General features: G+C 37.2%; 6 protein-coding genes across 6 annotated transcripts in view; 3 read left to right on the top strand and 3 right to left on the bottom strand.

The window, feature by feature from the left end:
* Window positions 1–1,894: 1,894 nt before the first annotated feature.
* Window positions 1,895–3,694, top strand: CBG19571 (the record flags this gene model as incomplete). Its single annotated transcript, XM_002646832.2, has 7 exons — window positions 1,895–2,189; window positions 2,467–2,828; window positions 2,874–3,038; window positions 3,089–3,268; window positions 3,316–3,417; window positions 3,474–3,572; window positions 3,620–3,694. The coding sequence occupies 7 exons, from the start codon at window positions 1,895–1,897 to the stop codon at window positions 3,692–3,694; spliced, it is 1,278 nt and encodes a 425-aa protein (XP_002646878.2).
* An 848-nt stretch (window positions 3,695–4,542) lies between these two features.
* On the bottom strand, window positions 4,543–7,587 carry CBG19572 (the record flags this gene model as incomplete). Its single annotated transcript, XM_045242826.1, has 4 exons — window positions 4,543–4,647; window positions 5,444–5,630; window positions 7,136–7,261; window positions 7,550–7,587. 4 exons carry the CDS (start codon window positions 7,585–7,587, stop codon window positions 4,543–4,545), a joined length of 456 nt encoding a protein of 151 aa, XP_045096812.1.
* Window positions 7,588–10,209: 2,622 nt separating this feature from the next.
* On the top strand, window positions 10,210–14,852 carry CBG19573 (the record flags this gene model as incomplete). Its single annotated transcript, XM_002646834.2, has 7 exons — window positions 10,210–10,422; window positions 10,469–10,537; window positions 11,472–11,726; window positions 11,825–11,970; window positions 12,016–12,057; window positions 14,263–14,634; window positions 14,681–14,852. The coding sequence occupies 7 exons, from the start codon at window positions 10,210–10,212 to the stop codon at window positions 14,850–14,852; spliced, it is 1,269 nt and encodes a 422-aa protein (XP_002646880.2).
* A 703-nt stretch (window positions 14,853–15,555) lies between these two features.
* CBG19575 lies at window positions 15,556–16,340 on the bottom strand (the record flags this gene model as incomplete). Its single annotated transcript, XM_002646835.2, has 5 exons — window positions 15,556–15,696; window positions 15,744–15,807; window positions 15,855–15,949; window positions 16,016–16,234; window positions 16,281–16,340. 5 exons carry the CDS (start codon window positions 16,338–16,340, stop codon window positions 15,556–15,558), a joined length of 579 nt encoding a protein of 192 aa, XP_002646881.2.
* Window positions 16,341–17,362: 1,022 nt separating this feature from the next.
* CBG19576 lies at window positions 17,363–17,596 on the top strand (the record flags this gene model as incomplete). Its single annotated transcript, XM_002646836.1, has 2 exons — window positions 17,363–17,401; window positions 17,456–17,596. The coding sequence occupies 2 exons, from the start codon at window positions 17,363–17,365 to the stop codon at window positions 17,594–17,596; spliced, it is 180 nt and encodes a 59-aa protein (XP_002646882.1).
* A 1,034-nt stretch (window positions 17,597–18,630) lies between these two features.
* CBG19577 overlaps window positions 18,631–19,394 on the bottom strand; it is a gene marked incomplete at both ends in the record, with an annotated part of 2,766 nt that continues 2,002 nt past the window's right edge. Inside the window, 3 exons of the mRNA XM_002646837.1 lie at window positions 18,631–18,763; window positions 18,808–18,910; window positions 19,052–19,340. Of these exons, the coding sequence (XP_002646883.1) occupies window positions 18,631–18,763; window positions 18,808–18,910; window positions 19,052–19,340 (525 nt within the window). The remainder of the gene's footprint in view (window positions 18,764–18,807; window positions 18,911–19,051; window positions 19,341–19,394) is intronic.

The following is a 19,394-nucleotide window of genomic DNA, read 5'->3' as shown; positions in this document are numbered from 1 at the left end:
AAAAAAATGTTGACAGGAAGTTTCAGAATGAAAGTGACGGCAGCAGGTGTCTATGTTTACCCAGCTACCGTATCTGTTTTTGAAGTTACCGACTACAGTACCCCCAAGAAACATTTGAACTTTCCCCTTGTTCTCATAAAAATTCAAATTTCTCCCACACATTATGCATCTCTCCCTCTTTCCATTTCCTCTTCTTGTCTTTTTTGTTCCTCATCACCATAACCTGACGAACACATAGGGCATCATCACATACCATTTGAAAAACGAAGAGCCCTTTTTTTCCTTTTCCTTCGTTTTCCTCCCATTTATACCCCACACCACCATATCGACTGTGTGTGTGCATACGCCCTCTTCTTTATGAGATAAATTGTGTATGTGTTCGGATGGGGTGGTGTCCTCTCATTGTGTCAGGAATCCCCCCCCCCTTTTGTTCTTATATCATACGTGTTTTGGATAGACATCTGTTTCTTGATCAGTTTATTGATTTTTGCACTTCCTTTTCGGAGTGCGCAACTCGTTTTTCTTTATCTCCCATTTTAACCGCTCTATACGTTCACTTTGAACCCATTTATCTCACTTCACGTACAAGATATCAAAAAGTGATCAACTAACAAGATTTTTATCATAATATCAGCAATTTTTCATCAGTCAACAGATTTTTGATACCTCTTACAGGAAACGAGATAATTAAGCTCAAAGTGCGCGCTGCTTGTGATCCACGCTGTCGGCGCCGTTGATTGCGCTGCCACTATTCTTGCACGATGAGCTCAATCATCCTGGTTTCTATACGAGATATCGAAAAATTGTCGAAAGATATCGAAAAAGTATTGATAAAATAATGATTCACCAGTTGATAGATTTTTGATATCTTTCATAGGAGCCGATATAATTAAGCTCAAAATTGACGATATGGGTTGGCTTCTATGAGCTTTTTAAGGATTACTGTAGTTTTCTCCATTAGGAGTGTTTGCACGAATTCAAAAACGTTCGAAATGCAGAATTAAAAAAAAAGCTATCGCCAGCTTCGTAGTGATTTTTTGAGCAAAGATCTATAGCTATAGCTACTTGCAGCCGCAGGTAAGCTACCTTGCAAGACTATAGTCTAGATCATAGGGTTCTAGAATCTATTTACTCCATTTGGGCCCCCTTATTCCATAACCCTATAATCTTTTACACTTGTTGTCCTTACCCTCACTGAGCCATCTGTCCATTTCCTCCCCATCTCCCTCCTCATCAACACGTCCCGCTGCTAATTACCGCGCGCGCAAATCGAGATTCAAAATTGTTTCGCAATGTCAGAACTGTGTAACCTCACTCTCTTTCTCTTTCTCTTTTGGTCACTTTCTGTAACAGACGGAGAAGCGAATGACCACTATATGTGTTCTTTGACGGCTTCAAGGGAACATCTAGCTGTGTTCTTCTACACAAACATTTTTGGCAAATTGTATTCTAAGCGTCTAGACAAGGTTATGTAGCAATTCTAGTCAGATCCTAGTCTTGTACAAAATGTATCGGGCTGTAGTATTACCTGAATTCCTAAATGAGATACCGTTGCCCACCCGTACGTGCACTTTGATCTCAATTATCTCGATTGCTTCAAAAAATATCGAAAAAATTTCAACTGATAAAATGCTTGTCAAAATATCACCAATATTTTATCAGTTGGCAAATTTTTGATATCTCTTATAGGAACAGAGATAATTGAGCCCAAATCAACTGGGGTGCTATTCTTCCAGGCTCTCTCTCTCTCTCTCTCTCTCTCTCTCTCTCTCTCTCTCTATCTCTATCTCTATCTCTATCTCTATCTCTATCTCTCTCTCTCTCTCTCTTTCTTTCTCTCTCAAGCCTTTTTCTGTATCTTGATTTGATATTTTCAGATCCCCCGCTCTCAAACATGGACTCCTCTTTTGCCATGTTTGCGGATTTGGCCAGTATTTTTCCAAGTGGTGTCATTGGTACTGAAGACATCGAGAAGAACCCGATTCCTGCAGCTACTCCTGCTCTTTCCACTGTCCTGAGCATGAGCTCAGACTTTGCAATGGAGACCTCCAACCTTCCAAAATCGCTGGAAATCAGTATGGATGCTGTACAACATGCGTTGGAAACACCTTCACCAGTGGATGCCAAGATGAGAAAACAACCAAAGAAGGCTCCAAGGAAGAAGAAAGCAGATATGGATGCATTGGAAGGTAGGCTACCGTACCCTAGAACACATTTTGAGCTCAATTATCTCGGTTCCTGTGAGAGATAACAAAAAGTTGTCAACGGATGAAATATTGTTGACATTATGATAAACAATTTATTAGTTGACCAATATTCAATATCTCTTATAGGAAGCGAGATAATTGCCTGCTAAAATAGTCATGTGGAAAAAATGCTTTTGCCAAAAATTGTCCCTGTGATTTTAAGATCAAATTGACAAGTGCTAGACATGCAAAGTCAGGAATTTCCAAATCAAACTTTCAGCCTCCCAAAACATGTCAATTTTGCAAGGCATGTTCTCCAACAACGACTCATGGGTCATCTCATCGCTCATGAGTGACATTCTCAACAAGCTGGACCCTCCAAAACCCAAGAAGCGTACCCGTGGACCCAACAAGAATCCAAGAGTCAAAAAAGCAAAGTTGGATGAGAGTTTGGACGTTTCTAGAGATCTGGAAGTTTCTAGAGATAATGCGAAACCCCAACTTTCTCTTCCGATGAATATCCAAAGCCCCCAGGAGTTACTCAAAAATTGGAACCTTGGACAGTTCGTCCTTGGCTTGCCATTCCAGCTTGTGAATCCAAATCAACCGAGTCTGAACAGCCTGATTCAGATGGCCACTGAGGTACAGTATTTCTTCTGCAAAATCTACAGTAACCCAAATTTTCAGAGAACCAAGATCTTCAATCAACTCACAGACATTAGCTCTCCTAAATACGATCCTTCTCTTGGGATGAACAAGATCCGTGGATATTTCCCAGATATTAAGACAGCTGACTGGCAAGAAAGATTGAAACTTGTGCAGGATTGCCAGAAGTATGAAGAAAAGGGAATTGTAAGATAAACACGTTTTGATAGAGAATTTCAAAAGTATTTTTGCTTTAGCCGCAATTCAACAAGCCGAATCCATCATCCGGTGATATTATGAGATGGTACGAGAACTTCAATCAGTTGATAAAAGCAAAAGCGCAGGCTGAAGCTACTAAACGGACTCCAGTGGTAGCTGCACCGACACCATCGAATCCACAAATGGAACTAATGAAATTAATGCAGTCTCAAAGTCAGGTACGTGCTCGAGACCACCAAATTTGACCTCTATTAACTTTTTACAGGTCCAACCATCCACTTCCAGTGCTCCACAACCACTGGTTTCACATATGTCTCCACTTGACTTGTTGATGCAATGTGCTGGAGTATTGGGTCTCAATGCTCAGGTAAGACTTTGACATTTTGAGATTCTAGAGCTACTGTAATCTTTTGGAATTTTCAGACACAACCATCTGCTCCACAAGCTCCGCAAACTCCAAAACCTGCTCAGTTGATGGCTCAGATGATCCAAGCTGGATTATCGACTTCTCTCGGAGTTCAGGTTAGAAAAAAAAACCCGAAATTTGAAACAAAACTACCGATTTTCAGACACAACAGTTCTCTCCACAGATTCCGGAGATCCCACAGCCGGCTCAAAATGCGTTCAGTGTTCAGGTACAGTAACCAAAAATGACAATTTTTAGAAACTCAAAATCTCAGAATCTCAAAATCTCAGAATCTCAGAATCTCAGAATCTCAGAATCTCAGAATATCAGAAACTCAGAATCTCAGAATCTCAAAATCTCAGAATCTCAGAATCTCAGAATCTCAGAATCTCAGAATCTCAGAATCTCAAAATCTCAGAATCTCAGAATCTCAGAATCTCAAAATATTAGAAATTCAGAAATTCAGAAATTCGGAAATTCAGAAATTCAGAAATTCAGAAATTCAGAAATTCAGAAATTCAAAAATTCAGAAATTCAAAAATTCAGAAATTCGGAAATTCAGAAATTCAGAAATTCAGAAATTCAGAAATTCAGAATCTCCGAATCTCAATCTGAATTATTTCAGAACTTCCTTCCACCAACATTCAAACTTCCAACTCCACCGTGCACGTCTTCTGGCTCCCTGACCCCATCTACCGTAGCCCTTCATGCCGATTCCGCTTCCGACACCTCGTCCCCACCAATTTGATCTTTTTGATCTACCTTTATCGATTTTTTTGGTTTAAACCCGTTTCCTTGATACTTCCTGTTGAATCGTTTGATTTTTATTTTGTTATTTTGAATATTTTTGTTGATTTTTTGGATAAAAATTCATTTCATATTATTTTCTGATTATTTTTTCAAACGGTGGGAGCAAAAAATTGGGACAAGTCAGTTGTTCGTTATTTGCATTTTTTTGAGATTCGGCGAAAAATTGGAATTTTCGAGTTAAGAAAAAGTAGTAATAAAGATCAGATATGAGAAAGAAGAGTGGGGGATAGAGAACTACAGTAATCTCTAGAGGTACAGTAATCTGGGGCGAGGGAATTATTTATAGGATTCATCGACGATTTTCACATATCCGTCGTCGTCGCCGCAGCATTTGAACTCGACCGCATTCATTTTATGTCCCCAGACAGCGTGAGAATCGTTCTGGAAATTCAAAATATCAGAATCCAAAAATACCGAAATTTGATAACTTTAGAATATTAGAATTTAGAAATATCAAAATTTTAGAATTTTAGAATTTTAGAATTTCAGAATTTCAGAATATCAAAACTTTAGAATCTGAATACGTAAATAAATTAATATCTCAGGATTTCAGAATCTCAACTTTTCAGAATTTTAGAATTTAAAAATCCAATAACCGATGAATCCATGAATCCAATAATCTAAAAAACCATGAATCTATGAATCTGAAAAACCATGAATCCATGAACCCATGAATGCATGGATTCATGAACCCATCATTCCATGAATTCATGATTCGATGAATACATGAACCCATGAACCCATATACCCATAAACCAATGAATCCATGAATCCATGAATCCATGAATCCAAGAACCCATATACCCATAAACCAATGAATCCATGAATCCATGAATCCAAGAACCCATGGATCCGTAAACCTATGAATCCATGAACCTATGAATCCAGAAATTCATGAATCCGGAAATCCTTTAATCCATGGGATCCACGAATCCATGAATCCAAGAACCCATGGATCAATGAACCCAGGAATCGATGAATTCATGAACCCAGGAATCCAAAAATCCAAAAATCCATGAATCCATAAATCCATGAATCCATGAATCCATGGACCAATGAATCCAAGAACCCATGAATCCATAAACCTATGAATCGATGAACCTATGAATACATGCATCCATGAATCCACGAATGCATGAATCCCAGGAACCCCAAAAAATCCAGAAATTGCCCTCACCTTCGAATAAATCTTCGACTGAAACTCCACTCTCATCTGTCCCTCGGGCGCAAAATCAACCAAGAAAATCAACGGAAATCTGGTTCCCCTTTTTGAAATTTCCGATCCAGTCGTATTCCAGTTACCCGAGAAAACACCCAGTTTCTCCTTGGTGATGTCCAAATCTGCTCCGTTTACGTTGATACGTCTGGAATTTTTTCTGGCTTTGGGTTACTGTAGTGTTTCATACTTTTTCAGAATCAGAGTTTCAAGAGCTCTTACTATTAGATGAGAATAAATAAACTTGATGGAGATAACAACAGTAACCCTCAAAAAGCTATGTACGGTAACTTTGAGCTAACAAGGGAACCATGTTTAGCCTTCATCTCAGAATTTTTCTAAATTTTATCATTTATAGTTTCAAATACGGGCTTTCTCGTAGTGTAATTGGTTTTCTGCACAAATTTCTAGAAGTCGAAAAAATTCCATCTGAAAATATGCTGTTTTTTTTGGTCTCCTCCTTCCCTTCCACTTTCCACCCTTTCCTCTATACATTCTCCACTTTGGAAGAAACGAGCAGCAGTGGCCGAGTGGATAGTGGGGATGAATAGTAATCACAAGTTTGGGGTTCGATTCCGTCATTTTCCTTTTTCTTTTTTTTTTTTTTATGTTGGAGGAATGCTTTGAACTTTTCGAAAATCAAAACTATGCTTGCTTTTGCGCGTTTTCACAATATTTGAGTGCTATTGGGTGATTTTCGAAGGACTACGGTCCATTGGAGTTTTGGAAGAAATCACTTATTTGGGATTTCAAAACGGATATAGGCTACAGAATCTTGTGAAAATCCTCATTTTATCATTTTTATGCGTTTATGCTTCATTTTAGCACATTAAAAATTTTTTCGAAAAATTGAAAATTTCGCAAATGGTTTCGCAATTTCGCAAAACCCATGGCAAAATTTTTTCAAAAAAAATTTTTTTTTTGAAAAATGAGGAAACTTTGTCAGATTGTAGAGATTGTAGAGAAACCTTTAAAATTACGATTGACACTCAAACAATGCCGAAAAACTCCCATTAACCCTTCCAAAAACTTACTCCAAAAGTGAGAAATTAGCATTGAAATCACTTAAAAAGCCCATAACTCGACTTCTAGAAATTTGTGCAGAAAACCAAATACACCACAAGAAAGCCCGTATTTGAAACTATTAATGTTAAAATTTAGAAAAAATTCTGAGATGAAGGCTAAACATGGTTCCCTTGTAAGATATCTCCGTTTCTATAAGAGATATCAAAAAAAATTTTAATTGATAAATTGTTTATCATGATCAACAATACTTTATCAGTTCAAAACTTTTTGATATCTCTCACAGGAACCGAGATAATTGAGCTCAAAGAGCATGGGTAGGGTGAGCTCCTTTTAGAGCATTAGAGCATCAGATGCTGCACTTTCAGCTCAATTATATCGCTTCGTATAAAAGATATCAAAAAATTGTCAACTGATGAAACATTGATAATACTATGACAAATAGTTTTTTTTAGACAAATTTTTGATATCTTTCACAGGAACCGAGATATACGAGCTCAAATTACACACTCTTCTTTTAGAGCAATCACGGTATAGGGTTTTTTGAGGATTACTGTAGTTTTCTCCATCAGGCATGTTTATAATCATTCAAAAGCTCTTGAAACATTTAGGTAATCCAAAATAACTTACGTCACTTCTGTCGCCGGCTTCGTGGTGATTTTCACCGCGTACGTCTGGTCGGTACTCCATTTCAATGTCCGCAACGCTCCATCGAATCGGTGTCCGTCCATTTTGAAAGCCAATGGGTCGCCACTGCTGAATTCTCTGAAAATTTGAAATAAATTTTTTTATAATTTTCTAGAATTCAAAAAATATATTTTTGATTACTGTATTTCCCCTAACAGTAATTTTAGAAGCCCACCCAAACTGTCAACTTTGAGCTCAATTATCTCAACTCTTGTAAAAGATATCAAAAATTCATTAAGTGATGAAATGTTTATCATAATATCACCAACAATCTATTAGTTGACTACTGTTTGATATCTCTCATAAAAACTGAGATAATTGAGATCAAAGTGGACGCTTCGGGCTCCAAAAACTTACTTGACACAAAGTTCGACGGTGAATGCGTATTTGGTCATTGCGCACCTGAAGAAATTTGAATTTTCAAAAAATATATATAAAGAAAGAGAGGAAGAGAAAATGAAATCATTATGTTTATGTTTTGTGAGACGCTCTTGGTATGCATATACGTATCTGAATGAGTCATAGTTTTCGCTTTCTGGAGAAAATTTGAAAAAAAATCAGAACTTCAAAATCTCAGAATCACAGAAACTCAGAACCTGAATCTTTTGATCTCAGAATTACAGAATTTCAGAATTCCAAAATTTCAGAATCTCCAAATTTCAGAATTTCAAAATCTCAGATATTCGGCAATTTCTGACTACGAATTTCAGAATTTCGGAGTTCCAGAATTTTCGAACCTCAAAATCTCAGAATTTCAGAATTTCAAAGTTTCAGAACCTCATATTTTCAGAATTTCCGAATCTCAGAATCTCAGAATTTCAGAGTTTCAGAATCTTGAAATCTAATAATTATGGTCTTTAGAAGCTCAAAGTTTCCGAATCACAGAACTTTGGAAATTTTGATTTCGTAACTCTTGGGATTTAGAATACCGGAATTTCCGAGCTACATAATTTCAGAATATCAAACTTTTGAATCTCTGAAGATCAGGAATTTAGAATCTAAGCATTTCAGAATCTCGGAATCTCAGAATCTCAGAACTTCAGTATTTCAGTATTTCAGAATTTCAGAATTTCAGAATTCCAGAATTCCAGAATTTCAGAATTTCAGGATGTTAGAATCTCAACATTTCAGAATCTCAAAAATTCAGAATCTCAGAATCTCAGGATCTGAGAATCTGAGAATCTCAAAATCTCTAATCTCTGAGTTTCGGAATTCCAGAATTTTAGATTCTCAGAAATCTAGCATTTCAGAATCTCCAAACTTCAAAAGTCAGACTCTCAGAATTTCTGAAATTTTTTGAAAAAAAAAAGTTTCAAAAAAGTAGTAAAATGTAAATTGTAGAAACTTCTAGAAGCAAATTCTTCCACTTCAAACTGGAAATTCGATATCTCAAAAATGTTGTAAATCAGACAAGCTCTTAGCAGAAAGTGTAATTTTATCTCAAAGCAAAAAATCTAATTAGATTTCCAGATAAACAAGAGTATGAATGAAATCATAACATCAATTCAAAGCGAGAGATGAGAGACGCAGAGGAAAAGAGAAAGAGAGATTTAGAAATTCTTCTTCATGCACTTGCAATGCACACATGCTTCTTCAGCCATCTGTCGCATCCTCCTCCCAGAGTAGCACAGCACAAAGTTGCCAAAAGGCGAGGGAGCGTGGAAAAGTGAGAGTGCGAGAGAGAAATGCCTTCTAGAAGAGGTGAAGTCGTCCGAGCTCTCTGCGTCTCTTTCTCTGGCGTACAATTTTTTCTGAGGCTCTTCTAGAAGGCTTACTGCTTCTCCAGCGGCTATTATACGCAACGGAAGTGTGTGGAGAAAAGGGGAAATAGTGGGAAAGGAGAAGAGACGCAGAGAAAAAATTCATTTCGAAACTAAAAAAACGAAGAGGAGGAGATGGGAAAAGGGAAATCAAAGAGATGCATACGGGACAAATTTGGTAGGATAAGAGAGGGGAGAGCAAAAGATGAATATAAGGGATTTGGTTTTATTTAGGAGGAGAAAAAGATTGAGACGAAAAGAATTAGAGGGTGTGGAAAATGAGAAAATGGATGGATGGGAAAAGGAGCTAACGGAAGGAGAAGATGTGGATTTTGTGAAAAAAAGGGATGGAAATTTCCTTTTCTGGGGAGCTTTGGGGACATTCTGGAAGAGATTTGGACCGTAAAAATTCTGAAATTCTGAGATTCTAAGATTCTAAGGTTCTAAGATTCTGAGATTCTGAGATTATGAGACTCTGAAATTATGAGATTCTGAGATTCTGAGATTCTAAGATTCTGAGATTCAGAAAATTTAAGTTACTGAAATTATTTAATTCTGAACTTCTGAAATTTTTGGGAATAAATTTTTTTCGTCAAATAAAAGTTTCAATTTTAAAAAAAATCTCAAATTTTCGTCTTAAGAAAATTCGAATTCAAATTTTCAAAATTTTAATCTTCAAACTTGAATTTTTTTTTGGAAAATCTGAAGATTGGGAAAAGTTCTTTTTAATTGAAATTTCCCAAAAATAATGGAAATTCAATAAAAATTTTAAAAATCCAAAAAAAATCCAAATTGGAATATCCAGCCAACCGAAAAAAATCTTGAAAAATGTTTATGTTACTATAGTTGTCGTTGTGATACCTTCGACAACAGCCACCGGCGTTTCTCTTCCACCATTTTAGGAATTTTAAGTTGAATTTCTTACAATTAGATTTTTTGCGAAAAAATTGAAAATACGCAGGTTTTAACCGAAAATTCACAAGCAATTTTATTTTTACTGCAAAAGTATTCTTAGGGATTACTGTATGAGAAAAGTTGTGTGAAACAACGCGACGCGAAGATGCACAGAACATTTTTTGGCGATTTTCCACTCAGTTTTCTTCAAAATAGGTCAATTTTCGGCGATTTTTTTCTGAAAATTCAGAAAAATCGTTAAAAAAGGGCTGTATTACAAGCGCTCAGTTGATTTTCACCTCGATTTTCGGCCGCAACTTGAATTAAAGCGATTTCTTCGAATTTTCCCTATTTTTCAGCGAAATGGCGCCAAGTAGGAGAAAGACCAGCAGGATCTCATCACCAAATTTCAAGCATGATTCCACCGACACAAACAGCAAAGATCACCCGCTAAAACAATTCATCGGAAGCTCTCGGCTATTCGAAAAACCGATTTCAAGTTTCTACGGATGCGCCTTTAATCCCTTCATTTCGAAAAACGAAAATCCAATTGCAGCGGCAGTTGGAGACGAATATGTGTGTAAAATTAAAAAAATAACTTTTCTAATTTTCTAATTTTCAGATCAGCATTTACTCATTTCCCCAGTTCCAGCCTGAAATGGTAATGAAGGCTAGGATCCAGTTAACCAATGTGAGCACAGAAAATTTGAATTTTGAAAAAAATTGAAAATCGGAACTGAAGGTTCCACAACGACAACTACCGCAACCTATGAATAATTTTATTTTTCAGATTTTTTCTCGGTTCAATTTTAAATTTCTAGCCCTAAAAACCTTTTCTAAACCAATTTTTGATCGAAAAACCATATTTCTAGCAAATTTTCGAAAAATTGTTCATATGGCCCAGTGGGATTTTCGACGAAAAATTTGGATTTAGGGGTCTCGGGTTCAAACCCCACCTGCGGCAACTTCTTTTTTAAAGTGTTTTCAGAGGTTTTCAAGGGTAGGAAGTTCAAAAATGAAGTTGAATGAGTGAAAAATATGTATTGTAGAAGGGATTTCTGTCGATTCTACTGTTAATTCTTTCCAGAAAAAAGCCAGAAAATTGAAATATTTGATTATGAAAAAAATCGAAGGAAATCCATTTCAAAATCGCTGTTTTAATTTCTTCAACTTCATTTTCAAACTCCCCACCCTTGAAAACCTCTAAAAACACTTTCAAAAAGAACTTGCCACCGGTGGGACTCGAACCTGAGACCCCTAGATCCAAATTTTTTCTCGAAAATCCCACTAGGCCATGTGAGCCATTTTTCGAAATTTTGCTGGAAAGATGGTTTCGGGTCAAAACTTGGTTTTGAAAAGGTGTTTTCATGCTCGAAGTTGTGTTAAATTGAAAAAAGAAAACAAATTCGGAAAAAAAATTTTTTAGGTTACGGTAGTTGTCGTTGTCGGACCTTTATAGCCTTTTTTGGGCGCAAAACGTCACAACTTTTCTTGCTATTTTTCTAGTATTTTTCATATTTTTTCAGCTGAAAAACTGACTTTTAATAACACAAACTAAGCGTTTTCAACTCTGAAAACATATTTTGGCGGAAAATCGATTTTTCAAAGTACCGTTTTTTTTTCAGAAAGACAGTCTCTACACAGTCGCCTGGTGCTATGACAATCTGGACCCCAGGAATCCGCACAAAATTGTGACCGGTGGCGAATCTGGGGTCGTTTACGTCCTAGACGCCGCGACGTCATCCCTTGATCGTCAGCTAGTTGGCCATATGGACGCTGTGAACGATATTCGAAGATCTCCAAAGAACTCAGCGTTAGTGGCGACGGCTTCAAAGGATTCGACTGTTCGCCTCTTTCATATTCGCTCAGAATCGTGCTTGGTGATTTTGGGTGGACATCAAGCCCACTTGGATAGTGTCATTTCAGTGGCAAGACCTGAATGTTCACCTAAAATTCACCTAATTTCCGCCTTTTTTAGGACTGGTCTCTTGACGCTTCCATGATTGTCAGCTGTGGTCACGATCATCGAGTTGTCGGTTGGAATTTGACTCAAAATCCGATAAAACGTCATCTGAGAAGATGCTTGATGATTGTTGATCTCGGATACAAGTTGGGAGTCGTAAAGTATGCAAAATTTCCGCTATTTAATAATTTTTTTCAAATTTTCAGAAGTTTCCAAAATGAGAAGCAATGGGAGTTGGAGAAGCTTTAGTAAGTTTTTCTGGCTCGAAATGTCTGAAAATCTTACTCAAAAAGACGAAAATCCAGTCTAAAGTCCACTCTAAAATCCATATTTTCCCTTTCTAACCCCGATTTTTGAACTCCCCACCTTTGAAAACCTCTAAAAAACACTTCAAAAAAGAAGTTGCCACCGGTGGGGTTCGAACCCGAGACCCCTAGATCCAAATTTTTCGTCGAAAATCCCACTGAGCCATATGAGAAATTTTTCAAAAATTTGCTAGAAAAATGGTTTGTGGATCGAAAAATTAGGCTTGAAAAGGGTTTTTAGGCAAGAAATACGGCCGAAGGTCCCACAACGACAACTACCGTAACCTAGAATTACTTTTATTTTCCCCATTTATTTTCTCGCTTCAATTTAACACAATTTCTAGCCTGAAATCCCTTTTTCAAAACCTATTTTTGAACCTAACAAGGGAGGTCGTTTTAGAAAGGCTTTCAGAATTTTCTTATTTTTTGACAGGGGTTAGTTGACACGCTCAAAAAGCCCCTGTCAAAATCTGTATATGCACTTTTTCCAAAAATGCTGAAAATTTTTGTCTGAAAGTTTCCAATTTCTTAACCATTGTAAACCTCACTTTTCTCCGTTATTTCGCCTCCCGGGAACTTCCGGAAACACCGTTGACATGTACACACTTACGCACTGTTGTTCCCAGCGTTGAGGTGGCCGGGTGGTTGTGGGCGCGTGTTATAAGCTGAAGGTCTGGGGTTCGATTCCCTCTTTTGAAATTATCTTTTGCTTTTTTTGATCAAATTCCTAGGCATCTATTCTGGGCTCCAAATGTGTTTTTGGGGAAAGTTTTTGAGTTTTTGCCGATTTTCAAACTTTGAGAAGCAGAAAATATCAATTTTTTCAAAGTTAATTTTTTTCGAAAATTTCCAAGTTTTTGGTGGTCAACTCCATGCTAGATTTTCGATGAAAATTTTTCGTTCGAAATTTCTCAATTTTTTTATGGAATGTATTTTTGTAAATTCTTATTAGTTTCTCAGTATCTTCTAGCCGCTTTTCGACTCAAAATATGTCGAAAAACAATGAATCAAATTGTCCAACATCGAAAGAAAACAATGAATTATAAGTGATTTTGCATTGTTCTAGGTCAAAAAAAGGGTGGATGAATCATGAGAAACTAATAAGAATTTAAAAAATACATTCCATACAAAAATTGAGAAATTTCGAACGAAAAAATTTTCATCGAAAATCTAGCGAGTTGACCACCAAAAACTTGGAAATTTTCGAAAAAATTAACTTTGAAAAAATTGATATTTTCTGCTTCTCAAAGTTTGAAAATCGGCAAAAACTCAAAAACTTTCACCAAAAACACATTTGGAGCCTAGAATAGATGCCTAGGAATTTGATAAAAAAAAGCAAAAGATAATTTCAAAAGAGGGAATCGAACCCCAGACCTTCAGCTTATAACACGCGCCCACAACCACCCGGCCACTTCACCGCTGGGAACAACAGTGCGTAGGTGTGTACATGTCAACGGTGTTTCCGGAAGTTCCCGGGAGGCAAAATAACGGAGAAAAGTGAGGTTTACAATGGTTAAGAAATTGGAAACTTTCAGACAAAAATTTTCAGCATTTTTGGAAAAAAGTGCTTATACAGATTTTGACAGGGGCTTTTTTAACGTGTCAACTAACCCCTGTCAAAAAATAAGAAAATTCTGAAAGCCTTTCTAAAACAACCTCCCTTGTAAAACCATCTTTCTAGCAAAATTTCGAAAAATTGCTCATATGGCCTAGTGGGATATTCGAGGAAAAATTTGGATCTAGGGGTCTCAGGTTCGAATCACACCGATGGCAAATTCCTTTTTAAAGTTTTTTTTCAGAGGTTTGCAAGAGTGGAGAGTTCGAAAATGAAGTTGAAGAGTGAAAACGTGGATTTTAAGAGGAATTCGTCTATTTTTCCATTCTAAAATTCATATTTTCACTTTCTAACCCCGATTTTTGAACTCCCCGTCTTTGAAAACCTTCAAAAAACTCTTAAAAAAGAAGTTGCCACCGGTGGGATTCGAACCTGTGACCCCTAGATCCATATTTTTCGTCGAAAATCCCACTGACCCATATGAGCGATTTTTCGAAAATAATGGTTTTCGCATCAAAAATTGGGGTTTTTTGGTTACGGTAAGTGAAAATGACATTTCGATTACACACTTCGATTTATCGACTTTTTTTCAGCGACCTCGAAGGCCACTCTCTGATCTTCTGTCGCCCATCCCACGTCATATCCAACGTCCATCACGGTACTGCCGACTGCGTCCGAACGGTCCAGCTGAACAACAAGACCTACGTTCTATCCCGAAATTGCGGAGGCGATGATCAAATTTCGCTATGGAGATTCGGAAGAATGAATGAATCTCAAAGAAGTGTTCCATCGGAGAAGGGATTCCGAGAAGATCATACACTTCTCGCCAAGAAAAAGATGATCGATGGAGCGGCGTGGTTCGCAAAATTTGATATGGATCCCGTTCGAAAACGCTGGCTTTGCACAACTGGAGATCGTGGAACTGTGCATTTTTATGATATGAGAAATCAGTTCAACGAGAATCCGTACATAATTTTCTGTACCAAACCGATAAAGCCTCCAATTTTCCAGATTCCAAACGATCAAAGCAAACCCCAAAAGTGTGATCACCCGCCAAGTGGCATTTTCTCCCAACGGACGCATCGTTCTCGTCGTTGGCGATGGTGGATTCGTTGGTCGCATCGATCGAATGCCTGCTAGTGGACCAAAAGCGCCAAAGAACATTTGGAAGATGATCAGATGATCTAATTGTTACTGGAATTATTGTTATCCCCCTTTTTTGTTACATTTTGTTATTTTTTCTGTTTTCACTCAATTATTATCACCTAATGAGAGCTCCGGGACGCTTCAGCCCTCGGACGTTTCGGAACCCAATGTTTCAGAACTTTTCTGCATTCTTGTATAGTGGCTTTTGCGCATCAAATAAGCATTGCTCATTTCAATTTTGTGCTTTTCTGCTTTTTTATTCGTTCTCATCTATCGTACTCCAAATAGTGATACGTTCACACTCGGAATCTTTCAAAAAATCGAAAAATTGAAATTTTCAAAAACGACGTCTAGAATTGACACTCGTATTCGCTGGAAATTTTTCGCGAACTTCTGGACATCGTTTTGGGAAATTTCGATTTTTTTAGAGATTCCGAGTGTAAACGAATCACTATTTGGAGTACAGTAGATGAGAATGAATAAAAAAGCAAAACAACACAAAATTGAAATGCGCAATGGTCATTTGGTGTGCAAAAACCACTAGCAAAAAAGGCAGAAAACTTCTGAAATGTTGAGTTCTGAAACGTCCCGAAGCCGTTTTCACCCATTTCTTGTCACCGAATGAGCGCGCTGAACACTTATTTTGTTTAAAATTGATTAATTTTTAAAATTTGAGCACAAAAAACAGGAAAAGGGGAAGGCAACAATGGAAAATTAACAACGAAATTGAAAGAAATGGCCTAAAAATCCTCCTCTTTTGGCTTCAAAAACTTTCTCTGCGGCTCTCCGACGTCTGCTCCATCGTTTCTTCGTTTCTTGTTGCCGAATCTTCCACTGAATCCTCCTCCACTGGCGACACCCTCAACATTTTTCTCGTTTTCCTGAAATATATCTATCGATTTTCGACTAAAAAAATCTAAAAAATCACCTGTCGCCTCTCGCGCTTTGTCATCGCTTTCTTGTTCAACGCCGATAATTTTTTTCCTCCCAATCTGCAAAAATCTATAATTTAGGCTTTGTTTCGGGAAATTTCGTTTACGATTCAGCCATTTCCTTATCATCCACGTCTTTTCCTTCGTCTTCTGAATCGGAAATTTCGCCGCTTCGAAGCCGTTCATAGTAATTCATGAGAACCTGGAAGTTTTTCGATTTTTAGGAGGTTTTTCTCGATTTTTTCTTCAAAAAAAAGCGAATTCTTACCTCCACCTCCTTATTAAAACCCCCAAAAGAGAGTCTTCCGAACATCAAGTTCTCCAATTTCGCATAGTCTTGACAAATTTCGTCTTTTGGGGAAATTAGTGGAATTTCTGTGGAACAAGTCGCTTGTTCTCCTTCGGTTTCTGTGATTTTCGCCTCTAATCGAGCCTCTTTTTTCTTCGCGGCCTTCGCTTCGACTTGCTTCTTCTTTTTGAGCATGAACTGGAAAAATGAGATTTTTTATGGAAAATTCGTTTAAAATTCTCACCTTCATGTCCATCAAACTGCTGGAGAGCTCCTTGACGACGATACGTTCGGTTGTCGCCATTTTCTGAAATAAATAGTTCAAAAAAGGAAAAATAAATGAAAATGAGAAAATAGCTAAAAATCGGAATTTTCCATTGATATATAGAGTTTTTAGACATAAAATATCATTTTCCAACATTATTTCTTCATTTTTACGAAGAAAAATTAAAGAAAATGTCACTAGAATTCAAGGAAACAGTGCCGAAAATGAAATAAAAAATTATTTTTCGCATGCGCAACAGAGCGCGTTTGCACGAGGGACTAAGATGCGCACGGCCGCGAGGGGAATAAAACCGCGGGAATTCGAATGGTGTAACTCTTTTCGGTGAGAAATGATACAAAAAAGCATCGAATTGTAGAAATTTTGATGAAAATTGCAGAAAACGGGAAGAAAGTCGAATGAGAATAATGTTGGCTACTGTAGTTTGAAGGCGTATAAGGAAACAAATCGTGTTTTCGAAAAAAAAAGGATTTGGAAGCTGGAAACCTTATATTTGCAGGTTTATAATTTTAAATATGGGGGTACGACGAATTCGAACGTTTTCAAAATCGAACAGGCCTAAAATCGAACAGACTCAATGCAGAACAGTCTTCTTTTCGAACATGTATCAAAACAGAACAAGAGAAAAATCGAACTGTGACAAATTCGAACTGTGCAGAATCGAACTGTGCGAAATTCGAACTGTTTCGGAGTCGAACTGTCCCGAATTGGAACGGTCTTAGCCACAAAGCGCGCTTGCATTATTTTTGTTTTCTCTTTTTCCCCGCAAATTTATATTGTTTCCTCAATTAAAAATAAACGTTTTCGATCTAATTTCATACGAAATAATTCTGTTTTAGCTTTTAAAATAGAAACGGTTTTTCAGAAAAATGGCTCCGAGAAGAAACAAGCCGATCATCAAGCTGGAGGGATTTGCGATGCGATTCAAAAAAATGAAAAAAGGCGGAAAAGAACTCTGGTACTGTGTTGAGAGGTGAAAATCTTATATTTATAAAAATAAATTGTTTGTTTCAGAGAGAGACGTGCCAAGTGAACACACTCGGATGGACGCAGAAGAATTACGCCTGGACCCCAATTTTCAAGTACGTTGCTACTGACATTTGAAAGTAGCAAACAGATAACTGCCTCCATTTCAGGTCAACAGAAGTAGAAGATTGAGTAATGTCATGAAAGACAAGAGACTCATCAAAGTTTTGGAAAACTCACCACTTCCACCGAATGCTCCGCTTACTGGTATACAGCTACTCGACAGCATTTCGATGGCAAAATCGTCATAAAATCCGTGAATTCGTAAACATTTCTTAATACATTGTCAAAATATTTCCCATTTTGTGATATATTCTTGTTGTTTTTTTTTCACCATCAAGCATGGAACAACCAGAGTCTGTCTCCCGTAGTGGGCCGTCAGGAGTCGTAACATCTGAATCGTCTGATAAGGAAATTAGTATAACAACCATGCACGCACCACTGTGTCCAGAACCAGCAGAGTCCGTCTCACTGGGATATTCATCATCAGGCCAAGTAACATCTAAACTATCAGATGGAAAATGTATTATAACAATCAGTTACTCGCTTTNGACCCCCCCCCCCACCACCAGAGTACTCTTCATTGAGTTGGCCTAGAGGAAAATGAACATCTAAATCATCTGCTAAAGCAGTTATCATACAATCATTCACTGACCATCAGACGCGGGAGCACCACCTTCAGAATACGTATATGAACCTGTAAAATCGGCATTGACAACTGCATTGATAAGTAGAATAACAAAGATTCTCTTAACCAGGAACATTCCGAAATCGGAAACGGAAATGAAAAAAGAAGTCGTTGTCTGGTTTCTCGAAGAAAAAACACAAAGAAAATAGTCCAGTTGGATATAAATTCTTTGCCGTATTGCTTCTTTTGTGTTCTAAACTCTTTGATGGCTCACCGGCAAGTTCAAAAATCTAAACTTGTTCTCTGATTTTTTATGAATTCTTTCGAGTCAGTGTCAATTGCTTCCTATTACTCTAAACCCTGTAATAGAAACCCACAATACTGTTAAGTTTGAGCTCAATCATCTCGGCTCCTTTCAGAGATATCAAAAATGTGTCAATTGATAAAATGTTTCGTATATTATGATAAACAAATCATCAGTAAACAACTTTTTCGTATCCTTTGAAGGGATTAAGATAAATTGGTTCAAAGTTAGAAGTTCGGGGACCTTCTATTACAAGCTATTTGAACCGTAATTTTGAGGTGGTGAAAATATACCGTTCGAGCCGGTTTTTGAGAACTATTGTCAAATTTAATTTCAACATTTATTGATAATACTCAAAAAAAAGTTTCAATCCAATATTTTCTGCATTTGAAAACCACAAATGCTCCATCGATAGCCTCCGTACATGGAAAGTTCATAGTATCTCCATTGCTATATGTTATGCATTGCTCAGTATGTGTAAGTGGTCTGAAAATATTAAAATTACTTTGTTTTAAAACCCAAATACTAACTGCAGGTTTCCGATATATGCGTTAAAGGAATAGCCATCCACAAATTTGTATTCTTCACATGTCCCGTTACAGTATCCTCCGGTCCATACGATTCCATTGAATCCTGAAAAAACAATAATAAACGGGGGTCTAATAGATAATAGGAAATATCACCAACATTTTATCAGTTGACAGATTTTTGATACCTCTCATAGGAAACGAGATAATTGAGATTAATGTGCACATATGTGGTGGCCTACGTTACCTAGAACCTTCGCCTCTTCCTTCGTCTCAATTCCAGTCAATTTCCAATAATACTGTTCACAGATTTCTTTTGCCATTTCCCAAGTTGTTTTTCGTTCTCCCTTGAAAAACGAACGAACACATACAGTAACCGAATTTGGTCTTTCCAGAAGCTTCCAATCTTCGGGACACACATTTGTCATAAGCCACCCATTTTCAATTGCATCCCATTTATAGTGTTTGGAGTTTATAGTTCCGGTAAAGGAGATGGATTCCAGCGATCCTGGACAAGAATTTTCGGGAAGATCAGCCTAAAATTTCAAAATATTTCTGTAATAAAACTAATTTTTTGGCGGTACTCGCTA

This window comes from Caenorhabditis briggsae (assembly GCF_000004555.2).
Source record: "Caenorhabditis briggsae complete genome, chrII, whole genome shotgun sequence".
NCBI classification, from domain to species: domain Eukaryota; kingdom Metazoa; phylum Nematoda; class Chromadorea; order Rhabditida; family Rhabditidae; genus Caenorhabditis; species Caenorhabditis briggsae.
This window is presented reverse-complemented; position numbering and strand designations above follow the sequence as displayed.